At 37.3% G+C, this 18455-nt stretch overlaps 1 protein-coding gene across 1 annotated transcript; it reads left to right on the plus strand.

The window, feature by feature from the left end:
* Positions 1-74: 74 nt before the first annotated feature.
* On the plus strand, positions 75-18054 carry LOC143891619 (serine/threonine-protein kinase 12-like). Its single transcript, XM_077396147.1, has 12 exons — positions 75-946; positions 2379-2453; positions 2618-2713; positions 4684-4769; positions 4912-5032; positions 6941-7020; positions 7201-7263; positions 7404-7522; positions 13140-13225; positions 13955-14076; positions 16038-16149; positions 17692-18054. Exons 1-12 carry the CDS (start codon positions 626-628, stop codon positions 17788-17790), a joined length of 1380 nt encoding a protein of 459 aa, XP_077252262.1. The 5' UTR covers positions 75-625; the 3' UTR covers positions 17791-18054.
* The last annotated feature ends 401 nt before the right edge of the window (positions 18055-18455 follow it).

Here is an 18455-nt window from a genome sequence, read left to right on the forward strand (position 1 = left end):
ATTGATAGAACATTTTCCCTCTAATTCCGCCTGGTGTCTAATCGACTAATCCTCCCCCTTATTCCATTCTCTGTGACTGTTTGAACCAAACGCCCAATCGTAATCAGATACCGATTCCAGCAGCGCCGGCAATCCAGTGCATCCTCAATGAAAAGGAGCGCCTACTAAACTTTTTGGCCAACATAGTCTTATTGTTTAGCTGTCATGTGCATAAATCTTTTGCCCTTTTTCTGTCCGAATCGGATCTCCACCATTTTTGCTGTCTGGTTTTCCAGTCTGATCTCCACTCATCTGATTTGTCAACTTTCTTCCTTTGATTCTACAATCCGCCACAGATATAGGGAAATTAGGGTTTAGACAGTCACTTCGTTCAAAGAAATTAGGGTTTAAGACGTCACATACTCACAATTCTGGTTTACTATTTCCCTTTAAACCATAGATTGAAAATTAGGGTTTAAGCTTGTGGAATTCGACACTTGTTTTGTGGATTTCTTCTCTTGAGTTCTCTCTTGCGTATGGAACAGATTATGGTTTTTTCACCATAGATTGAAAATTAGGGTTTAAGTTTGTGAAATTCGACACTAGTTTCGTGGTTGTTTTTTCCTTGCGTTTTCTCTAGGGTATTATGGAATCCAAGGCTGTGGTACGGTTTCCTTTGGTCAGGCAATCATCACTTGCGCCTGATCAGAAGAAGGAATCTGATAACATCGATGAACTTGAATTTGCAGAAACAATCGATTCTACATTTCGGCTCATGAATCTTGCTAGCGAAGGGGACGTGAAAGGGATCAAAGAGCTCTTGGGTGCTGGAACTGATGTGAATTTCAGGGACATTGATGGACGGACGGCTCTACATGTTGCGGCTTGCCATGGTCGCACTGAGGTAGTTGATTTGCTGCTCCGGATGGGTGCTGAGGTGGATTCGGAAGATCGGTGGGGCAGTACAGTATGTTTAATTATCCATTTTATTTTAGTTAATGCATTTGTTTTTTCTCCTAAGGATTTTTAGGGTTCCTGATTATTTGCAAACAATTAGGAGGGAATTGGGTCAAACCAAAGTTTATCTAATACTGATAGATAGATAGTTTGAACGAAGTAATGGCGATTTTGGTAAGAATATTGCAAAGAGATAATGAATCTTATAGATCTATGAATATCAAACCGTGTAAACAAACTAGAATACAAAATAAGAATTATGAAACTCAACTTGATCTGCCATGCTGGTGATCTATCGGGCTAGATCACAAGCCATCTTGTGCCTCATGCCACTTGACATAGGGTGTGTTTGGCGTACTGTTTGAAATAGCGTTTAAAACGCCGTTTTGCAAAACGGTGTTTTGCCAAACGGCGTTTTCATGTTTGGTTGGCCAGATCAAAACGGCATATTAAATGGCAAACGGAGGTATTGTGTGTTTGGTTGCAAATGCCACAAAACAGAGTTTTAGTGGTAAAATGACCAAAAAGGGCATTGTTTTGGTTGGCCTCAATGTAACTCAACTACTCTCTCATTAGGCCCAATATTAAAAGGTCATTAGGATCTCATTCAAACACTACTAAAATTAAACATCATTGCCAAAAAAAAAATGGCTATACCTTTGGGGTTCTTCTCCTTCTTCTTCTTAACGGCTGGATTTGCCGGATTTGACGGACGAGTGGAGCCGCTGAGGCAGTGAGGCGTGAGAGGGTTTGCAACTTTGCAAAGTAGATGAAGAAAGTAAGAAACTAGGGTTTCTTTTAATTCTTTTGTCTTTAAAAAATCAAAATTAAGTGATCATATAATGATATCAGCAGCCCCTTGTTTTGAATTAAATATTAACAATTTAACAAATTTGTGTCCTCAAGAATGATATTAACACCCCCACTTTTTTGGTATTTGACGTAACGCATAAACTCGCAAGCATATACGTAAAAATGGGTTTTGGTGAGGGCAAACACGTAAAAACCCACAGCCCAAAAACTCCGTTCAAAACGGTGTTTCAAACGGTGGCTGCGCACCCAAACACTCCCAAACGGCCATTTGGCTCCAAAACGGTGTTTCAAACGCCAAACGGCGTTTTAAACGGTACGCCAAACACGCACATAGCCATTTTACAAAATGAATATGCACGGACATGTATTGTATGTTTGAAACATTATCTGGAAACAAGTATTTCTTTGTTTGAAGGGTTTTAAGAAGCTTTCATTGGATACTACTCTGTTCCTCCTAAAGTCTTACTCTAGACCACAATTTTAAAGCATAGGTTGCTTGAATCGAATGTTCCGTTTTTGGTCCAACTTCTACAAGTAGCTGCATACTATGGAATCTGCACTATTGTCATCTTAATCATTCAATAAAGGGAGCTGTAGATTTTCTTAATTATTTATTGCTGCTTAATCAGCCACTTGCAGATGCAATTCATTACAAAAATCATGATGTGATCAAGCTTTTGGAGAAACATGGTGCAAAGCCTCTGGTATGTCTGTATTCTATATCATCCTTTACTAATTATTTTTTGGATTGCATTTCCATTTCTGTTTGTTTCTTGCAGCCCACTGACAGTTATTCACAGGCTCTATTTTTTCTCTTTCTATCCCATATGTTGTAGATATATGTTTCTTATGATTCTACCACTTGCAGATCACTCCAATGCATGTCCAAAACGTTCGTGAAGTCCCAGAATATGAAATTGATCCAAATGAGCTTGATTTTAGCAATAGTGTTGATATAACTAAGGTACTTCAACCTTCCTTTCTTAGCAGTTCAATTTGAAATTTTCCAAAAAAATTCATTTTATTGAAATTTTTAATGCTATCATTTTTGCTTGGTTGATGTCCACATGGTTAAGCATCACAGCTGATGACAATGGCTTGCTTTGATTGATTTTAGTTGCAATTGAATGTTTTGTACTCATAAAATATGACATTCAGTCATTTTTGTTAATCTTCTTGAGTGCATATGGTTTTATTTATTTCACTGTGTCTTCTGATCTATTCTAGCTCGTGGTTAGTTTGAGACTATTTTATCCAATCAAAGTTTGCAAGGAACTCTTTGAATTATAAGCTATGAGCCAAGGTTTATTTATTGTTTTTAGGATTTTTTGAGTTAAGAAGTCTTTTATTGAAAGAAAAGCAATAGAACATCAAATGACCAAACAGGTGAAAATATTCAAGAAGAAAAAACAACAATGAAGAAGTGAAGGTGGATCCCTGAAAGGATAGTGATTGCAGACAATTAGGTCCTCTATAGACACTCCACCACATGCAAAATCATCAAAAGCCCATTAGCTAACGTACATGTTTGCCCAAAAGCATGGCAAGTAACCTCCGATATGGCATATAATCTCTTCACATTGGAAAATCTCGAAGGGAAGCCTTCCTTCTCCGATCCCTACTGGATCACGGATGACATTGAACGAGTCTGTGTCAATATTCAACTCATTGATGTCAGTGCCCTTCCGCTAAATTGGAACCAACAATACCAATGGGTCCTAAAATGCCCATCTCACAGTGCTATCATGGCTGCGAAGATTGGCTCTATCATGGCTTTGAAGAATCTGCCAATCCCAGAGGGAAAATCAGATACTATAATGATACACAAAAGAGAGGGAAGAGAGAAAAGATATGGAGAGAACCACATGCGGGGAGAGAGTAAATCATTAATTTCGAAAACGAATGCACAATTTTATATGAAATGACTAAACTGCCCTAGCATGTAATTTTTTAACACTCCCCCTCAAGCGGATATGTTCCAAGTTGGAATGAGGTGAGCAAGTTGAGGTGAGAAGAGAGGAAGAAGAGGAGAAAATAAGGTTTTGGGGGATAGAAGGAGAGTTAGATCAACTCCCCCTCCAAATGACATTGTATTAATGAAATATTTATCTTAATTTCAAGTATTGCCTTATGTCCCATTTACACACATTACACTATGATTCATTATTTTTGTAAAGAGCCTCCTTCTGACTAGTAAAGCTGTTCATAGAACTTGACAATATCATTTGAGATGCCACTGGGACAATCACACTTTGTTTTTTAATCAGACTGAATCCGATTGGATCTCTTTCTCGTAGTGACAATGCTGTGAAAGTATGTTGTATTATTGTCTCCTTTCAATCTTTGTTTCGTGCATGTTGCCTTCACTTAGTTTCCTCATGGATGATTACCCTAATATATAATGCTCCTTAAGCATCCTTCGCTCACGGATCTCCTCATCAGTAAGTGGTCCTTGCTTCTCTTTCCTATCAAGCTCGACAGTCTTCCCTAACAAACGTGCTTTCTTTTCATCCGCTTGACTCATGGATGCAGACTTAGGCATGCATGCTGCATTGAGAGATATTGTGACTATTTCTTTATCTTCTTCAGAGCTGGTTATTACTAGCCATTGACAACAAGTAGAGAAGCTTATGGGGTATGCTTTCTAGTAGTATTTACCTAGTTTAATATGTATATGGTATTGCCTGAAATATTTTTTCCACTAGCATTTACCTAGTTTATAATATTTTTGGCATGGCTTGTAGTTCACATGGTGCAACTTTCACATATTTCTAGGTTCTCTTGTAAATTAGGGTGTTCATTCGTAAATCAAATTGATTTTAATATTTCTAAGTTCTCTTGTAATGCAAATGTGAATTTAATTTTAGATAGCAAATTAATATATGACATCTACTGCGCTATGGTTTCATGTCTTCTTAAACATAAAAAAACCAGGGAACCTTTCGTATTGCGTTATGGCGTGGAACCCAAGTTGCTGTAAAGAAGCTTGGGGAGGATGTGTTTACTGATGAGGATAAAGTGTGGGTTGGTCATATACTATTAAGTGTTCCGATTTTTGTTTCCTTATTATTATGTGCATTTTTTGCCTTCACATTTTTCTTTGTCATATTTGGTCATATCTCTGCCTTCTGAGATATATTTTTCTGTACGTTGGATTTACAGGAGGGCGTTTAGGGACGAGCTTGCATTGCTACAGAAAATACGGCATCCGAACGTTGTCCAATTTTTGGGTGCCGTAACTCAAAGTAGTCCAATGATGATAGTCACTGAGTATTTGCCCAAGGTTTTTGTTGATCTTTGAATAATAACAGTTCTGGATATTTACATGATAAAAATGCTGTAAATTTCTCTGATTTCTCTTCTTTCAATCTAGGCTGGGTTTCCGCCTTTGTTGGTTGGCTTGATATAAAAATATGTTATTTATCTTGACAGATTATTATGGAATTGCCATCGTATTTTTAATTTTCATCTATCACTTATTACTCCTCTGAGAAGCTGTTAAAAAATCATGTATGAGTGACAATTTGAGCCAAAGGAACCGTGTTTCCCATTTACATAAGGACAAGTCATCAATCTTAACCTTGTTTGCTTGTTCTTCAAGGTACAAATGATATTGCCTTCTTTCTGATGGTTATGATGGTTACGATTTTATGCTGTACAAGTGGACTCAAATCTGACAATAAGAAGCTGTTTGTTGGGGTTGAGCCTCTAGCTCATTGGTAAAAGGATTTGCTCGTCAACCAAGAGGCCGGGGGTTTGGTCCCGGCTTACCTACCAAAAAAAAAAAAAAAAAAGACAAAAGAAGCTGTTTTTTCATGATCATCTTCAGCAAATTTGATCCACAGATATTAGTTTTCTAGCTGGCCTTTCATCTGTTAACAGAAGGGGGCGATAGATCTGTTGTCACTCGTGCTGCCAACCTTCAGCACATTCAAACAATTTTAATCTCTTTTCTTTCTAGATTCTAAGCCTCGCATCAGCTCTTCTATAATAAGTTCTTGGAGATACTTATTTTCCAGTTTCATCGACCCCAGTGTTGTTGACCTCACAAATCTGACAGTTCTTTGCCTAAAACATTGGATTTGGAGCATTTTATCAGATTTGTTAATACTCATTGATATCGACATGATACTTAAAGTGTATGAGATTATGAATATCTATCTATGTTGTACGAGTACGATACGAGTGTTGGAATCCGACACGGGTATCAAGTGTCAGATCGGCTAACCTACAAAAAGGATTCATGGATCCGGCCAATTTTAATTATTTAACATTATAATATGGTTATATATTGAGATTATTATTTCATGACATAGGGTATCCCAACCCTAATTTTTAGGACGGACTATTCCCTATGGATGCGCACAATCACCCGTAAACCACACACATCGGGTAAGCCCGGGGTGATTCAAATTCACGTCAGTGAGGAGCATACCCAAGACTTTAAGCCAAAGAGCCATACCCGTACGGGTTAAATATATGGAGAATTTTGGTAAGTTAAGTAAATATAATGTTTCATTTCCATATAAAAACCTTAATATTAGGGTAGATAAAACTGAAAACATGTATAATTGTAAATTTGTTATTGTAGATAGGAAAAAATAGATTAAAGAGATTTAGAAGTTTTGCGGTGAATCCTAAAGAATAATAATCCTAGACGTGTCCAACACGGACGTCATCGATTCAGAAGAATCCATGTAATGTAGATATCTATGCATAAACTGACAAAAGCCTTGAAACATGTCCCAATTTGATCCATTGTTCTCTAGATTGTAAAGCAATCATGATTTAACATTTAAATCTTCATTCAAGGAACTATTAATGAATCAAATAAGGTAAAAAAATCAGGTGTGATGAGGGATAACTTATATACTGATTACTTTGACCACCACATATTCTTTAAATTGCGTGCGTCTATCCGTCCGTGCATCCATCTCCGTCTCTTTCTCTGTCTCTGTCATTGTGCCTGTGCATCTGTACCTTCCCATTTTTGCCAAAGTGCTAAGAGCACATCTAGTGTAGGAAACTCAGTTTTGCATTTATTTGTTTAGTCAAATCTGAATGTCAGTATCTGGACATATAAGAGGACAGCATATTTACATTTATATTACTGGGTTGCTTTTTTTTCCTCCCAAGTGGGCAAATTCCATTAATGAACTTGATTTTCTTAGTTTTGGTTGATTCTGTATAGGGTGATCTTCGTGCATTCTTGAAACGGAGAGGTGCACTAAAGCCATCACTAGCTTTGAAATTGGCACTTGATATTGCAAGGTCTGCCAACTGCCTTATGTGTTTGAATTTTTTTTGTATTCTTGAAATACATGTAGAAAACTTAAGATTATGAGTAAGCATGCACTGATAGCCAGACTTCCTGTTTATTTCATGAATTTTGAATCTTACATATTTTTTCACTTCCGACTACGACATTAATTTTGTTTACGAAATATCCAGGGGAATGAATTACTTGCATGAGAATAAGCCTGAAGCTATTATTCACCTTGATCTTGAGCCTTCGTAAGTGATCTTATCAGTGTTGTATTTTCTTAGCTCCTCTAGTAGGGATTCAATTTTTGTACTAGTCTCAAGGCTCCATCTTCTTGAATAGTCCGAAACTGTTGGGACTCTTATGTTGCTTACTGCGTGTAAGATAACAGAAATATACTGCGGGATGATTCGGGGCATCTGAAAGTTGCAGACTTTGGAATTAGCAAGCTGCTTAAAGTAGCAAATACTGTTAACGAAGATAGAGCTGTATCACGTGAAGGCACTTCCTGTAAGTTCAGTATATGCTTTTTCTCTGGTGCCTTTTTCTTTCTTTATTGTGAGTTAATGCAAATGGCTCCCCATCTCTGTTGAATTTGCAGGATAGTTTTTTCACAGATTTTTAATTGACCAATAAAGGATTAAATATCTCATTGAGAATCTTGAAGCAGCAAAGAGATATAACAATCTAAAGAATCTTTATAAAGAATAGAGTTGGCAGTTACAGAGTAATAGAGTATACATCAGCAAATCCGTGTTCTTTTTTTTGTGTGTGTGTGTTTTGACATGATAATTTACAACACCATGTCTGATATTCTTTCTGATCAGTTATAGATTACAGAGGAATATCTTTGGGTAATGATATGTATTAAGAGAATTGCTAGTGTCCATCGCAAAAGTCTTTTCGTGGCTGGTCTGTCGCACTTCAGACCAGCCACCTCGTGAATGGAGACAACAGATCCCTATTATTAAATAGTGTCCAACTGGGACCTGAATCACTGCAATCAGGACACTGATAGGCTCTAAGCAGTGGAACCTTCATCAATTTAAAAAAAAAAACCTTTAATTGTAATGACTATTTCCTCTTACATTACAGAACGTATAACCATGATCTCCATTATTTTCAAAGTGGCATTATATAATGGGTAAACAGCTGTTATTTATACTGTTATTATTTTTATGCCTAGTCACAAACTATCAAGAATAAATGCCAAAACTTACCAATTTAATCACTCACTCAATCTGGGCCTTTATGAAACAAAACAATTATAGAGAAGTAATCGAACTCTTCATTGTGGTGCTTGATTTGGGTTGAATTAGTGAGGCATTGAGGAATTCGTAATGGAGAACACTACTTCAAACTATCCCAGCCTATATGTAGAGATCTGGGAAACAAGTGCTTTTTTTGTGATTGACATAAAAGACGAGGTAGATAGTGGTGACCACCTACTAGTTTCTTACCGAGTTTCATCAAGATAGTTTCATGCATCATTTTGTCTTTGAATTGCTATGGCATTGTTGTTGGATTATACCCAAGGAAAGGGACTCTTAATTCTTAAGATTATTTTTTGGCAAATGCAAGTCCTACGTTGGGCTTACCTTTTTGAATGATTGGGGTTACCTAGGTTTACAGAAGCACCATCCATAATAATGATTTGCATGGTTCTGATGTTTGTTGATACAGCCCCTAATCTATTAAACATTTATTAGTTGTGAAATTGTGAAGTATTTTTCCTGAAAAGTATCAAATTATATAGTGAAACTACCACTTACTCCAAAAGCTTAAGCTGATGGAGATGGCGTTATTTAATCTTTTATACTTTTAACAATTACAAAAGGAAATAAAGGGTACAGAGATAAGGAACATATCGATAACATCGCAAGACCACTATAGGGGTAGAGATTGCCCCTCAACAAGGTGATCCCTGCTTGCACGACTTTTAGCCAGCAAATCTGCCCTGTCATTGGCATTGTGATTCCCGGAGAACATGTTGAAAAGTTTAATTTCTTCCCTTTGTGAGGTCCCCCATCTCGTTGATTATGTGCCCCAAATGTTGCGGCCCCCTGACCTTGCCGGATCTGGAACCCCCAACCCACAATGTTATGAGAGTCACCTTTTCCAAGGTATCTCCAAAATCTGGAGCTAAAAATTTGCATTCAGGTCGTCCCTGCCCTAAGATATCCTGGCTAAATAAAGCTAGTCTTTTATTTTGCAATTAACAAAAATATAAAGAAAACAAAGGAAACATGTATTGGAAATTACCAAACCTATATTGTTCTTTATAAATTGATTAGATTTTAAAGAAAAGAATAGTAGCATTTTCTTGTTCAAAAAAAAAAAAAAGGATTTTAAAGAAAAGAAGAGGCATACAAAACCTAGTGAGTTCTGCTATTGAAAATTAGGCAAATAATTTTGGAAGATGGGTCGCTTATATCTTTCTAAAATTTCATCCAATAGTTTTAAAGACTAAGTTGTTCTTTATTCTTAAGAAATCATCATAGTTCCTTTACTTAAGCAACTCAAAGTTTTCATCTTAAAGCTCTCAAGATGTAACCGGAGTTATTGAATCAATGCAATTTTGATATTTGCAAAGGTTTTTGTCTGACATGACTTCTATTTAAACTTTGGATATAAACTTATTTCCTTATATAACTAGTAATGAATAGTCGTTGCATGATCGAAACACATTTTTATATGGATCCCCATTTATTATGTCTTATACGAGTTGGTGGTGGGAATTGGGGAAGAAAAGAAAAATAATCTGATATTGGATGTTGAGAGTAAAGGAACATATGAGGTTAGTTAAACTAGTTGGTGGCGGAGCCCAAAACACACTTTTCTATGAAGGGAAGGAGGGAAATATGTACGAGGAAGAGAAGAGGAGATGGGAGGAAGAAAAAAGAATGAAGAATGAAGAATGAAAAATCAAGGGGAGAGTAGTTACTTTCCCACATCCCATCTCTTTCATCGTTTGAGCCACTTAAAGAGAAATTATAATATATGCCACTAGGTCCATCCTAATGATGGGCCCTATCAAATTAAGTAAAGAAACTGAAGTAAATGCTTAAAGAAATATACATGAAATCAAGTAGACACACAAGAAATGGAGTAAATGCTTAAAGAAATATACATGAACTTGACAGCCTCTATAATGGCTTAACAACTATAGTTAACAAGGAAGGCTTGCAGCAACCCGTATAGAAGCTTTGCAACAATAAACAAAGGCTCCAAAGTAGCCCACAATAGCCCACATAAGGGCTACTTAGTAATCTGAAATGGCCCACGTAGAGTAGCACCAGCTCATAATGCATCAGGTCCACAAACAAGTGTTGAAGTAGTGCGTACTGCGTAGAACTTCCATACAACAAACACGCACAACATGATTGTAGGTCGCACGAATGCGTTGTGGAATTGTCCACTCTTGACGAACATACTGTCCTCACACAATGGCAAAGCAGCTACGATGAGGGAGAGGACAACAGCCTCATGAACATGCAACCCTCATGCAAGATAGTGTATCCGTCCACACAGGTACAACTCCATAAGCAGATGGCAAGGAGATATTGCATTTCATCCTTTTTGACTTTGATCAAACAAAGATAATCTAGGGCACAACAATCCAAGAAGATCCCCATAAGGTATTTGTGCAGAAAGGTAGATGATGCAGTCTTAGGGATTTAAAAAGGGGATTGATGGAGAAGATTAGTGTTGCTCGCAAATAGGATTTGGACTGGTTTTTTAGGAGAACTGGGGATTAGATCTAGGGTTCTAGGGTGTGGACCTAGGATTGTAGATTTCAGATCTAGAGGGTACTAAGGTTCAGATCTAGGATTTTAAGTTTCAGGTCTAGGATTCTCTGGTTCAAATCTAAGTTTCCAAGGTTTAAAAATTTCGAACAACTAGGGTTAGGGTTTTATGGTTTTTGTAGGTAGGATTTTGAACTTTGGGGGCTTTGAGATGTCTGAATGCCTGGATGATGAAGCTAGGGACTCAAATGGAAGAGATGATGAACTTAGGGTATTCAAAGTTGATCTAAGGTTACAGAAGGAAGAGTTAAGGTTATAGATGATACACATAACTTCTAGGATCTAGATCTTATGCTCCTAGATCTTGGGCAAGATATAAAATTCACGCTTTGATACCATGTTAAAGTTGCCGATGGAGCCCAAATACTCATTTTGTTAGGAGGGAGGGAGGAGGAAATCTCGGAGGAAGAGAAGGGAAGAGAGAAGGAAGGAGGGAGGAAAAAGAATTCATGGGGAGAGTAGTTGCTCTCCCACACACCTAAATTTGAGCAGGCACACTGAAACATAAGTAGATGGGGCCGACACTAATCTAACTCTCTAACAATTATAAGCAAACTTTTATTAGACTATTTCTGAAGAATATGGTATGAAGACATGGACATGCTGTGTGTCCAATTTTGATAAGATGCTTTACCTATTGCACATGTGGGAGATTGTTATGCCGTCATTGATCTGGTGGGACACCACTAGTCCAGGCCAAATTGCCTTTGGTCCCGCTGTGGTTGGATGATCCTAAGCTATTGATTGTCACCTTAGTAAAAAGGGATGTGATTTCTGACTTTTAAATCTAAAATCATGCCTTTTTTCAATCAAGGTGATCTATGGGTTAGGATCATCTGATTAAGGTGGGATCAGAGGCAATCAGTAATGCACGTATTACTGCCAACTGTTCGCACTTGTGTTTTCCTTAAGTAATTCTTTTTTTTTTTGAATGGTAACAAATTTCATTAAAGAAAAGGGGAAGATTGAGGAAGTCCGCCCAGGAGGTACAAAAGAACAACGCAAAAATAATCAATACAAATCATCCCACAAAAGCCGGAAAGACCTGTCACGGGGGTAAGAAATCAAAGAATTCTAAATCCTGCTTATGAACTCCATCCCTAGCAAGCTTGTTAGCAATCCCATTTGCAGATCTCCGCACGTGAACAAAATCAATGGAAGAGCTTGCTGATTTGTCCTTTATCTCGTCAAAGAAATGAGCAAATCTCCAAGGAGCGACCAAGGAGCCCCTAGCCACCTAATGACATTGAGAGAGTCTCCTTCTACAATAGTTTGGTTCATTATTTCCTTGTCCAAAAGCATAAGTCCCCGATGCACCGCCCTCACCTTAGCTTCACTAGCATCAGTTGATCCAATAGGACCAGAGAAGGCCCATAAAACCTCCCCCGATGAATCCCTCAATACACCCCCAATACCAGCGGGCCCCGGATTGCCAAAGCTAGAACCATTGAAATTTAACTTCAAAAGCCCAGCGGGAGGAGGTTGCCAATGTTGTACAACCAAAGGGCGGATGTCCTTGCTATTACAAATCACTTCCCATCCCTCCCACAACTCAAAAGCCGAGACAAAATGGAATAGAGGGAGTGACTTTGTCCAAGCAATAGTTAGCACTGATACTTTAATGAATAAACAGTAGGGAGATTTGGCTACTCCTTCAAAAACTCTTGTCATTTCTTTCTTTCCATAATACCCACCTGGTAGCCAGCAAAGATAACGACCACAACGCCCTTCCCTTTTTCCTCCATGGTTCAATTTGTCTAATTCTTGATTTGATTCCCTTGTGACCAAGTTGACTCATCTGAGTCCATCCTTGGTTCATTTGATTTGGAGACATTTTTCTTTACAGATGTTGTCTGTATATCCAGTTATTTAACAATTTTATCTTTGTAGGTGTTCCACACCCGTGGAAGTTTTTAAGGTAATTATTTGTGTGATAACAGAGGGCGAGCCTTGGCGCAACGGTAAGGTGGCTCCATTGTGACCTGGTGGTCACGGGTTCGAGTCACGGAAACAGCCTCTCTGCAAAGCAGGGGTAAGGCTGCATACATCTGGCCCTCCCTAGACCCCGCAATGGTGGGAGCCTCGTGCACCGGGCTGCCCTATTTGTGTGATAACAGAAATTACAAATGTATAGATTTCTTTGACGTGATTGCAATGTATTCTTGGTTCCAATTTTCTGTTTTATGTTTAACCTATTTCTTTCATCAATATTTATTGGCTTTCACTTAGTATTGATTTTGTTTCATCTGCAACACGGTTAGTCAATTTGATTGCTTCATCATCTGCAATTGTTTCTCAAATTATTTATGTTTGATGAACAGGCCGGTATATGGCTCCAGAAGTTTTCCGAAATGAGGAATATGATACCAAAGTGGATGTTTTTTCATTTTCTTTAATTCTGCAAGAGGTAATGGTCTCCATTTTTACCTTTTTTGGTATTTTCATGATGTCTCTCATTTTCTTCAAGGATCATGCATGTATGTTTTGATTCATAATTACATTCTTTGTACATCCTGTATTTTTTTCGTGGGAGTTGTTAGCCCTTCCTTCTGTTGATCTTAATATTGTTACACGATACAAAATATGGAACTCTTATATACATTGGGAGTTGTTAGACTTTCTTTTGTTTCTGTTTCATGAAGGTCTGTCTTCATTTTTTAAGGGTCTGTTAATGTGTTTCTCCAATTAAGTCATTTGGGAATAATTAAGGCAAGGATTATGATTAATGTGTTTAGAATTCTGCCATTTGATTATTATTTTTTTCTTTTCTATTCCTGATTTGATTTTTATGTTTTATCTTTTCCTTGAATCCAAGATGACCTTCTCAACTGAGCTAAATGAGCTCAAATACGGTCTTCTAATTATTGTATGAGTATGATTTGTTGAATGCTCTTTAAACAAGTTAGGAAGTGTAGTTTTTGTACTGAAAACTACCTGGATGTCACTTACAGATTTATCATTTTTTATTCTTTAACATGTGGTAAGAATGAAGTTTATTGGCACATATAAGGATTTTCGTATAAGCAGTCTAATAGTCTCCTAGGTGTACCTTAAGTACTTGAAAAGGAATGTTGAACTTATAAAATGGCGCTCCTGGTATTGAACTAACATATTCCGTTTATGTGATGTACTCCAGATGATTGAAGGATCTCCACCATTTTCGACAAAGCCAGAAAATGAAGTTCCAAAATCATATGCTGCTAAAGAGCGCCCTCCCTTTAGAGCTCCACTGAAGCTGTACTCATATGGTTTGAAAGAGTAAGTTCTTCATCAATGTTGTTCCAAATTCTTTTCCTTGAACAATGTTCCCTTTATTTTATTTTATTTTTGCATCTAAAAATTTTGGTTATACCTTGTAAGTCTTGTTAATTGCATTCTCACTGCTGCATCTGAAACTAAATGTGAGACTGAATTTTAATTTCATGCACATTTGGCATATTTTATTTTTGGCATGCAAACAAAGTGTAGACCCTATGTAGATATTAAGAATAAATTACAATAAGAATATAAACTTTGAATCAATTAGATCACCCCCTGTATGACTGGCAGAACACGTGTAGCCGTGTAGGTAAACCAATGCCAGCTTGCTGAGCAGATGAAATCAGTAATTTTCTTAGTTCTAGTTGAATCTTGATTTTTTTAATCATTGTTATTATTTATCTCAGTTAAAAGAAACAAAATAATATTTGATGACTAGTCCATATGGGCAAAACTCTTTGCAAAGCAGGGTAAGGCTGCGTACATCTAGCCCTCCTCAGACCCCACAATGGCGGGAGCCTCGTGCACTGGGCCGCCCTCCATATGGGGAAGACTGTTTGGTGCGGTAGAAAGAACTCCATCTTTTGGGCGTTTGGGAGGAGTTCAATGGGTAATCTATCCAAGATTTCCGTTGTAAGCAGGGTGAGATCATTGGGGATAGAGTAGGTAGTGGAAAAGTTCAGACCACCTTACCAATACCATCAAGGTCAACTTTGATAGCACGGCATTCGGCAGCCCAGGCTTCAAGTGTATAGTTTGTGTTTTCAAAAAACATTCAGGGCATGTTTGGCTACCATGAATTTTTTTAATGATAAATCGGTGTCTCCAAGTGGAAATGAGGGTGAAGTGGCTAAAAACCGGGAAACAAAAAACAGGAAACTAGTCTCCCAAGTGACGAGAAGTGCCAAAAAATCAGGAAACAAAAAACTCTACTCAAAATCGGATAGCCTTTTTCTTGATTTTTAGGGACTTCTCAGGCCCATCTTAATCGTGCCCTCTCATATCTCTCTCCTTCTCCCTACCCATCTCTCAACACTTGGAGACACCGATTTATCATGAAAAAAAATTCCTGGCAGCCAGACATGGCCTCAGGGGACACCTTTGGACACCTTTTGAGTGTTCTCCCGACCAATTGGTAGGGTTGACTCGAATGAGTTGGAAGCTAGAGCCTTCCTCGATAGCTTAAGACATCTCTTGTTTGAGCTGGGAGGATGCCTGCTGGTTGAGGTGATTCGTCTAATGACATATCATGGGCAGATAGGCGATTCACAGGCCCATGAAGATTAGAAGACATTATCAACGAAATATCTTATTTTTGTTAGTCCTTTTCCTTCTATCATACCCCCTGATGCGTGAATGAAGTTGTTGATTTGCTTTCTATGGGTTGACTGAGTAGAGAATTGTTGTATGCGGGGCAATCTCTGCCCCCTCTGTAATATGTACTCTGTTCTCTGTATTGTGTTTCTTTGCTTTGTTTTATTGAAGTTTTTATTCACCTGTAAAAGAAAAGTTTTTTTATCTCAGTTAAAGCACACAGTGTCCAAAGTATTTTCCAGGTGTATTGCACGGAAAGTATGCTCCGTGTAAGGACTGGGGAGTCCATTAAGTCCGAATGTTTTTGTTGGTTAGGAAGTGGAATACATTTACCATCCGACAAGAAAAAGGATGTGGAATAGATGAAGATTGGAGATTAAAATGGCATTGATAAAATAAATTAGTACAGTTTGTTGTTCTTCAAGTAATTTCGGATGTTTGTATCTTATTTTCCAGTCTGAATTGTTTTTTTTTCCCATTTTTAATAGCTTTGATTTTCGCAATTGGAGATTAAAATGGCATTGATAAAACAAATTAGTACAGTTTGTTGTTTTCAAGGAATTTTGGATCTTTGTATCTTCCAATCTAAGTTGGATTTTTTGTCATTTTTAATAGCCTTGATCTTAGCAATTGTATTTTGCATACAGGTTGATAGAAGAATGCTGGAGTGAGAACCCACTAAGGAGACCTACATTCAGAGAAATAATTGATCGGCTGTCGGCCATTAGTAACTGCCTTTCTCATAAGAGGCGTTGGAAGGTGCATTTCTCTCTCATAAGCATTTCTTAATATGCATTTACATGCAAATAGAACTTCTTGTCATATATAACATGTGTAGTTTTTACCATTAAAAAAAACCATGTGTTGTTTTTTTTCCCATTAGAGATGCTATTTAATGTTGGTTTCGACTGGAATATTAAATTCATTGGTAGGACATGAAAAACAGTATGTCCCACTGTCTATATATTTATGTTTTTAGCTATATATATCATTTTCCGTAAATCGATTAATTTAATAGTATATGTAGGTGCATACCTGTTCACCCACATATAATTTAATTGATCGATCTACACAGTTATATGCAGTTGGGGCTCTAATAATTAATATTGCCAGTGGGTGCATTTTATATATAGTCTTAGAGAGTATTTATTATCTGATAGGTGTTATCCATCACCCACATTCCTTACCCCTAGCTATGTGGAACTTGCTTCATCCAAACATTTGTCCTTGAGTATCCCTGCATGCATTTGCCATTGGTGCTGTTGCCACTTTCACATCAGAGTCTATGGCCATTGTAACCACAATGGATTCCACTTAAGAGACTTAAGAACATTTCCTATGTACCTACATAAAGCATGTACTTAATAGTTTCCTATGTACCTACATACATTTTGGCAGATGTAGGCAGGGAGTGGGGCATTTATGTCTGAATGTATAAGTAGTTGTTAACCTAATGCTAATGCTGTTTAAGACGGTTTTATGTATATCATGTGTGTTCTGCCCCCAAACTACACTTGTTGGGAAAACTACTAGAAACCCCTTGGATAAAAACGTATCTACAGGAATCCCCCTAAAAATTTCTTAATTACCAATCACACCATAAATATCTTTTAATTTTGCCTATTACCAATTTTACCCTTTCTTAAATCACCTGACAAATCCCTAGAATCATTCCATCCATTAATCTCTCTCTCTAAATAAGTATAGTTGAACTCGGCTCTCTTAATTGAGAAATTTTAGCCGTGCATGCAAGCCCAAAAATATAGTGGGCCCACATTACTTGGTTGATCCAAGCCATTCATTTGTTGGTCCCTGACGTGGATAGGAAGTGCCCAGAAAATCTCCTCTGTAGGATGATCCTAACCCTCCGATCCCCATTTAAACCTAAACAAATCGGAGGGTTAGGATCATCCTAAAGAGGAGATTTTCTGGGCACTTCCTATCCATGTCAGGGACCCACAAATGAATGGCTTGGATCACCCCAGTAATGTGGGCCCACTGTAGTTTTGGGCTACACATGCATGCACGGCTAAAATTTCTCAATTAAGAGAGCGGAGTTCAACTATACTTATTGATAGAGAGAGAGAGAGATTTATGGATGGAGTGATTTCAGGATTTGTCAGGTGATATAAGAAAGGGTAAAATTGGTAATAGGCAAAATTAAAAGATATTTATGGTGTGATTGGTAATTAAGAAAATTTTTGGGGGATTCCTGTAGTACCTGGGGGTTTTTAGTAGTTTTCCCAACTATATATGCTGATTAAAATTTCTTTGTTAATATTTTCTGTGCACCCTCTCCAGGTTAGGCCAGTAAAATTTTTCCAGAACCTTGAAACGATGTTTAAGAAGGATTCCAATCCAAGCAGTCGAGATGGATCATCTCGTTCATCTACTTCCTGATCAAAGGTCTTAAAGAGTTTTAACAACTTGGATTGGTTTGAGTTGCAGTCTTTCTATTTGAAGCAGCCATTCTCTACAAGAAATAATCCTCTCTCTATTCTTAGTATTTTTCATTGTTCTTCTCAGTACGTACATGACAAGAAAATTCAATAATTTTCGCTACCACTATGTTAGGTTAAGCTATGTTTGGGGAAAAAAATATGTATTGATAAGGAACTACGTTGCAGGGTAATGGATATGATAAAACTAGCTAACTTTTTATGACACATTTCTTATAGAATTTTCTGTCTAAATAATAAAAATTAAGTAAACCCACAGTTTTAAGAAATTAATACAGAAGTAAACTATGCATAGGACGTGAATGTTTATGTAATTCAAACTATGGCCCACCCAAGTTACTGATTTTAGGTTTTGATGTTGGACTTATGTAGGTTTTTAGTTTGTAGAAGTCTTGTCTTCTATACTTATCTTTGGTTAAAGATAGAATTCAGTATCTAATACTTAGGAATTTGGTTAAAGACAGATTTTATTTTTGGTGACTGTTTTTTATTTGTTAAAATAGAAGCAGCAAAAGATCACGTGAAGGAAAGACAGATTACCTTTATCTATACATGTTACTGAATGTAGCTCCATTACAAGAGGAAAATGAAACGAACAGGGAGAAG

Source organism: Tasmannia lanceolata, unplaced genomic scaffold, assembly GCF_043159265.1.
Source record: "Tasmannia lanceolata isolate RefF3 unplaced genomic scaffold, GAP_Taslan_0.1 ptg000015l, whole genome shotgun sequence".
NCBI lineage: Eukaryota > Viridiplantae > Streptophyta > Magnoliopsida > Canellales > Winteraceae > Tasmannia > Tasmannia lanceolata.